The 7,493-nt window shown below is 32.5% G+C and overlaps 2 protein-coding genes across 3 annotated transcripts in view; one reads left to right on the top strand and one right to left on the bottom strand.

Annotated features, from left to right (window-relative positions):
• The window catches only part of LOC111621990 (sodium channel protein 60E-like), a 150,910-nt gene extending 145,907 nt beyond the window's left edge, over positions 1-5,003 (top strand). Inside the window, exon 22 of the mRNA XM_023364281.1 lies at positions 3,698-5,003. Within this exon, the coding sequence (XP_023220049.1) occupies positions 3,698-4,641 (944 nt within the window). The 3' untranslated portion in view covers positions 4,642-5,003. The remainder of the gene's footprint in view (positions 1-3,697) is intronic.
• A 1,404-nt stretch (positions 5,004-6,407) lies between these two features.
• Positions 6,408-7,493, bottom strand: part of LOC111621981 (DET1- and DDB1-associated protein 1-like) — a 46,939-nt gene continuing 45,853 nt past the window's right edge. For both annotated transcript variants that reach the window (XM_023364271.1, XM_023364272.1), the window contains exon 6: positions 6,408-7,445. In XM_023364271.1, the coding sequence (XP_023220039.1) occupies positions 7,341-7,445 (105 nt within the window). In that variant the 3' untranslated portion in view covers positions 6,408-7,340. The remainder of the gene's footprint in view (positions 7,446-7,493) is intronic.

The following is a 7,493-nucleotide window of genomic DNA, read 5'->3' on the forward strand; positions in this document are numbered from 1 at the left end:
TCCAAGATGTTCAAGGAAGTATGCGAATTGCTTCATATTAAGCGACTTCTTACAACAGCTTATCACCCTGCATGCAATGGGATAGTTGAAAGATTCAATAAGACCCTTGTTGATATTATCTCACACTATGTAGCCAAAGACCAAAAGGACTGGGATGAATGGATTCCCTACGCCTTATTTGCATATAACACTACCGTCCACGCTTCTACGAATGACAGTCCATTCTTTCTGTTGTATGGACGAGATCCAATTTACCCCTTTGACCTTATCACCCGTCCGACCAGAACTAAATACGATGTAGAAGATAACTTCGCATCGGAACTCCACCTTCGAATGGCCAGTGCCCATCAATTAGCACAAGAATATGCTGAAGCAGCAGCCAGAGAACGTCAAAAAATACATCGCCGAACTCATAAAATTCCTACATATCAGGTAGGAGATCGAGTCTTCCTTAATGAGGTTGTCCTACCTCAAGGGTTAAAAAGGAAATTAGCACCCCGATGGTCCGGCCCATTTCGTATCATATCCAAATTAAGTCCTGTCACATTCCTTATTGAAAATATTCAAACGAAGAAACAACTCCAAGTTCATGCTAATAGATTGAAACATTGCACCGCTAGACAAGAATTCGAAAGGTCAGAAAGTTTAGACCAATCTCTTACCCCAGCATCCACACAACCTAAGGTATTATCCCGCCAACCTTCCCTAAGTGCAGACCCCTGGGACGAATTTATCCTCACCGAAATTCAACCACAACCAGAAACGGATCTAGAATCAGAGGAAGACGATTCCGAAAGTGAAGAAAGAATAATAGAATCTACCCCTAGAGAAGAACCAAGAGAACCTACTTCCTCTCATTCTTATGCATTACGCAGTCAGGGACCAGTGGAAGAACATCCCTGGATTCTCCCGACGCCTAGACGCAGTCGAATTCCCAAACGAAAGGCTAGTCCGCCAAAGGAAGGAAATAGCGGTCAATCAAAAGTAACAAGACAGAGTTAATTAAGACAACAGACACAATTAACAAGGGAGAGTAAAAAGAACAAGAAAAAAAAACGTTTACCTTTGACTAATAACTAATCCTAACATTAAATTCTGGATAAGCTCAATAGGATTGTTAATCGCCCTTCCCTCTTTTATCCAGAATCTAGCCGAAGACGAACTCTCCCCAACCCTCTCAACCAACCCTACCCTCCTCAAATTCACCACGTAACCACCTCAAGAGAGAGAGAGAGAGAGAGTAGATTATAAATCCATTAAACCTCTGTGTATCGCGAAAAAATCATATTGTCGGAAATAATTAATTAGAATGATAACCATATCATAAAAATAATCATATCAATGTCGGAAATAATTCATGTTAGTATTATCAGAGAGAGAGAGATATTCTTTAATATTATGTATCCACAAAACGGGTCCTTATCATTTTCAAGTCATATTTCATCGAAAATCGCAAGAACCTCAAGGAAATACCCTACGTCCTGTACCTTCCATCGGAACTTCAACTCATTAAAATCGATCTTGCTCACTCAGAACAAGCCCGATTTTGGAAAGGCCGGGGTGATGTGAGGGACGAACAGACCCACAATAAAGTATTATTGGAAAATTTAATCGGTTAAATTCGAACGTTTTATCGAGTTAGGCTAAAAGCCATAAAAATTATTTCCCACGGAGTTTGTTCCTTGTTGAGTCGGATCAAGTTAGTCAGGGATGTGTCACCAGGAACTTTTGATGGAGAAGANTATTTTTATCACAGTTGTTGTGTTTCTTATGCTTGTATTTCATTCTCTGCCGCAGTACTCATGAAATAAGATTATGTTTGTTTATTCTTTATTACAAGCCACGCATTTTTATGTATTCTAAGAAATTATATGTAAAAAAAATTTGCTCACAGGTGTTGATGTCTGTTTAGTAACAATAATAACAGGTTAGTGGCATTACGTAATTCTATTAATAGTATATCATACGTTTTTGAGGGGAATAACATTTTGGTGTGCCGTGTTGAAGTCATGGGTGTGCCGCAAGTAGAAAAAGGTTGCGGAACACTGACATAAATTATAAACCAATTTGGCACTAGAGGTAGATGTTAAGTGCCATCTCATATTAAGTATAATTTATACCTCTTTTTGATCTCTTAAAAAAATAACTTAATTATATTACTTTTCCTTTGATCTTTTACATAAGCAAAAAATTGCACTTTCTCAAACTTGAAATGTATGTTCAGCATTAATAAAAGTTAACAAAAAAAACAGTAAATTAATCATTTTGGTATTTCTTACTCCTATTTTTAGGTATTCGGCCAAATACCGAATATTCGTTGCATCATTAATAATGATGCAATGCTCAACATACAAATCATCCATGTATATTTGAAATTTTTCCTTCGCTTATATTTCCCATCAAAACTGGATATGATCAGCATAATCATGATGTTTCATGTTTTTCATTATGGTCAATTTAAATAAGTGCAAATTCAGTTATGGATATGTATCATATTTGGAGTACAAAAATCATTTTCTATATTATCTCCAGTAATGTCAAAAAAATGTGCATCTTATGGATGCATCCTTGTCTCTTCTCTCGATGGTGTGCATGGAAATTTGTTTATCCAAGAGAATGACACATGAACTGGCAGCTTCAGAGTCACCAGCTAAAATGACACTTTATGAATAAGCACCATTTTTAAAGAAAGAAGGGAGTCTTGTAAGGTCAGGACCTTACCCAACAAGACAGGAGACAGACTGCCAAACTAACATCCATACAAAGAAGGTATCATCTGTTTATTGAAGCTGTAAAATTGAATTGTCACATTCCCAGTTATAGATCACATGGAGAGAGAGGGAGTGACACTGATAAAGGTTTTGTGGTGACCTAATACCAAGTCAAAATCAAAAAAAGCAAACACTTCCTTGGAGGAGGGTGTGACTGAGGACTATGTGGATCCAGCTGCATCCTCTCTGGAAGGGAAAGGAAAAAAAAAACATTTTCTGTAATTTATGAAGCAATCATTCAAAGAAACATAACCAATCTGTTGGGGGGAGCAAAAAATGCATCAGGATAGAAAGAGTTGGTCATCACTTCACAACCCAAATTGTGCCCCTAGCAACAACTTGGGACCAATCAGAAATCTAAATTTGGAAACAAATTGTATAAAAATCAGTATTCTCAAGGACATGGGGTCGTCTTCATCCAGTGATTCCTGTTGTCTTCTGAATTCATTCCGGTATTTCCATCCCTGAGCATTTCCTCCCTCTTCTGTGCCAGTATTGGAAGTATACTAGTCTGCACCCTCACATCCAGATCCTTTTCTTAACCAAAGGAACTGAGCCTCATCCAGATTAGATTCAAACTGAATCTCAGCATAAATAGTAAGCTAACATTTTGATGCATGGCTGTGTGGCCAATTTAGAGTATTTTGGATTTAATTGTACAAATCAAGAAATATGTAAATAAATGGCACAAAGATCACATTTTAACAATAATAAAACAAATAGGTAATTTTTAATGTCACACAATTATTATTAGTCTATATTATATTCTCATTTGATACTATTTTCAAAATTTTTTCATAAGAATTTTTCTAGATGGATTAATTCAAAAAAGTGCTAAATATTTTTATAATAGATTTTCTAATATATATTTTAAATTTCTTGAATTGAGCAAAATAAAGTTTTAATATTAAAATAAATTTTTTCAGGTGTTATCTTTGAAGAAGCATTACAAAAATTCATCATTAGCCCAACTTTATTAAGAGTAATTCGCTTGGTTCGAATTGGAAGGATACTTAGACTCATTAAAGCAGCCAAAGGCATTCGAAAATTACTGTTTGCATTAATTGTATCACTTCCTGCTCTTTTCAATATTGGGGCCTTACTTTTTCTTGTTACTTTTATTTATTCAATTATAGGCATGTCATTATTTGCCCACGTCAAACATGATAACAACATTACAGACACAATAAATTTTGAAACCTTTGCTCACAGCATGGCACTTTTGTTTCGCCTTGCAACATCTGCTGGATGGAACGACATTTTAGAGCCACTGACAGTCCAGCCACCAGATTGCGATCCTAATTATAATAATCTACCTAATGGTAACTGTGGTTATTCATTTGTTGCCGTTTTGTATCTGGTCAGTTATATTATTATTAACTACATGATAATAATAAACACTTATATAGCAATAATTTTAGAAAATTTGAATCAAGCAAATCAAGAAGAAATGGGCATCACTGAAGAAGACATTGAGTCATTTTATATCACTTGGTCCCGGTATGATCCTCACGCTATCCAATTTATCAGTTTAATCCAGCTTTCAGATTTTGTAGCAGATTTGGACCCACCTTTAGGAATACCAAAACCAAACAATATTGCAATTGTTCTAATGAAATTACCATTATCAAAAGGGGACCAAGTACATTGCTTGGATATTCTTCATGCCTTGACAAAACGAGTTTTAGGTGACGTGGAAGAAACAGATGAATTTAAAACGTTGCAAGAGCAAATAGATCAGAGATTTCGAAAAACTTTTCCCACTCGTAGTCAAACTGAAATTATTTCAAATACCTGGGAAAGAAAAAAGCAAGAAAATGCTGCAAAAGTGATCCAAAGGACATTTAAAAAATATAAAATGAAGCATTAATTTGAGGACTGTCATATTTTTCATCTATGGACAATTGAGGGGCTGGGTAGAAAAATGGCATATTCCACATTAGGAATTTTTCAAGAAAATAAAATGCTGATGAATTTTAAACATGTCATTTCCAATGTACAGCACTTTATTAATGTGGTTATAAAACTCATAGGGCATGTAACTGAACCATGAAAGTTTCTTAGATGATGGATTGATGATGCACAAATCCAAATTTGTTAGTAACTTGTTTTTTGAAGTTTTGAGGATATGCAGTTTTGCCAGCCTCTCAACTTTTTAAATAGAAATTATAACTGTACATATCAAAAACTGAGTAATCCAAAAAAATATTTTTTGTTAAAAATTAATTTAAAATACATTTTATGAAATTTAGCTAATTATTGTTAATTTTATATTTTATNCAAGCTCATTACGGACTACAATTTATCAATGGATAAAGAATTACAGGAATTGTCTATGGCAAATAATAGTCCACATTCGGATATATCTAAACAAAATCTACAAAGCTCTCCAGGTGAGTCCAATATAATTAATTCATCTACTCCAATAAGTTCGAATGACACTTTAACAGCAGATTTATGGAATAGGATATCTGAACTGATTAATATTAACTGATTCTAATGATAAACTATCTACACAAATGGAATATATAAAAGAAGAACTGAATTTAATTCACGGTACAATACGGGAAAATAAAATTCAATTTGAAAAAATGGAAAGTTCAATAGATAATTTAAAAATTCAAATTGACAATTTAAAATCTGAAAAGGAACTGATACAGTATAAAATGGATACTGTAATTAATGACTGTCATTATAATAATATAGTATTATACAACTATCCTTTGTCAAAAAGCATTTCCAAACCAGAAATTCTTAAATTTATTAACTTAACATTAAACCTAAATAATGTAACTCAATATGATATCCTAGATATAATTCAAATAACCAAACCAACCAACCAGATTATAAAACTATCATTTAGTACAAAAACAGACTCGTGATCAAATGTATAATACTTTCATATCAAAGAAACAACATAAATTAATGGAAGACTGGGGTAATATACAGATAGCACCTGATCTTACTAAAGAAACATGTAAAAGAAGAAAACATTTATTGCCAATATATTATGAATTAAGAAAACAAAACCAATCAGTTAAACTACGCAACGACACTCTGCTAATAGACCGCAATAAATTAACTTTTAGTATTGTGAGGGTCGTAAAAGCGCGTAGAAATTTCGACTAATTACAAACTTTAATGGCAGAAAGTTTCGAGGATAGAATCAGGTCAAGGGAATGTGTTAGTGACAAAGCCCAGATGAGACAAAAACTTTCTCGAAGTGTAAAACAAACGCGNACAGGTAAGAAAATTTAGATTAAGAACTGCCTTCTGTAATTCCTAAATATTTAGAATAAAGAAAAATTTGGAGACATTTTATTCCATGTCAAGTGCATTATAAATATTAATTCTGGAAAAGAAATTCCCAATCAATATCACTGTAATAAGAATATAACTTCTACTACAATGCACAAATTGTGAATCTACGTTCAAAGAAACTAATTCAGCTGGTTATTTTCTGAACCTACGAGGGATGACAACTTACTATTCTGTTTTAGATACTGAATCTACTATATATTTTTCATTTAAAAATGTATACAAGATGTAAAAGTGTTACTGTAGAGACAATTTTAAGATCAAATCATGGAGAATGCATTTACTGTGGGAGTTCAATTTAGAGACTACCACACAATCTTCTTTCGAGATTTATTGCTTTATGAAATTTTTTATATTTATATTTACAAATATTGGCCTTTCTTGATAAAACGTTTTTGTAATCAGTATATGTATATAGATGACAACTTATACAGTTTTTATTTTAAAACATTTTCTCATAACATTTCATTTATATTATGACTTAAAAATTGCATCACCAAATTTAAGCAAAAGAATTTTAACTATAAAATTTTCAATAATTCAGCCATTTTATCAAGATATACAAAAATCATACGAGAACAAATTATTTCATTATTTTATTTACTCGATGGAATGTGAAATGACATGCTGATGGGCTACACGACAAAAGCTTTTAATGGTTAGCAGGTCACTGGATATTTTCTGATAGACAGCAGATAGTAGAGTTATTACTTTACTACAACAGAAATTTAACATGATTGTAGTATTATTATTATTAATTTGCACACAGAATTTCTAAATGTTACAGGCTTATTAGAGAATTTTTAGATTTTTCTTCTTCTATTAAAGAATATTTGTTTAATAAAATAAATGACAGAATTAAAAAAAAAATTGTTTATAATCAATTGGAAGCATGTTGTGCATATCTGCACAATCCCTCAAACTAACAAATTGATTAAAATTTATTTTCCATTTTGATATTCTTTTTTTCATATACTCCCTGAAAAGAATATCTTTCTTCATGTTTGTGAAAAATATTTTAAAATAAACAATAATAATAATAATAATGAAATAAAGAATTTTACACACAAGATAACTATTTATATATTCATTCATCATTCACTTGTCAATCTCTTCTTCCATAATACATTTCATCACTCATTTTGACACTCTGTAATACTTTTTGGAGCACTTCCTTCTGTAGATTTAAAACAAAGTAATCAACGTCCATTTTGAAAACTTGTCAAAGAACTGATATTGAGAGTTTGGAAATCACGGAAACTCTTGTTCTCCTTGTTCTGTCCGTTGTCTCTTTCTTGCAATGTCATCCTCAGCACTTAAACTGGCACGGTTTGAATCTCTCTTCTTCATAGAATTCTATAATATATATTTTTAAGTATAAAAATATTATATTACTTATATATA

This window comes from Centruroides sculpturatus, unplaced genomic scaffold (genome assembly GCF_000671375.1).
Source record: "Centruroides sculpturatus isolate CEXI.00-Female unplaced genomic scaffold, Cexi_2.0 scaffold82, whole genome shotgun sequence".
Lineage (NCBI taxonomy): Eukaryota > Metazoa > Arthropoda > Arachnida > Scorpiones > Buthidae > Centruroides > Centruroides sculpturatus.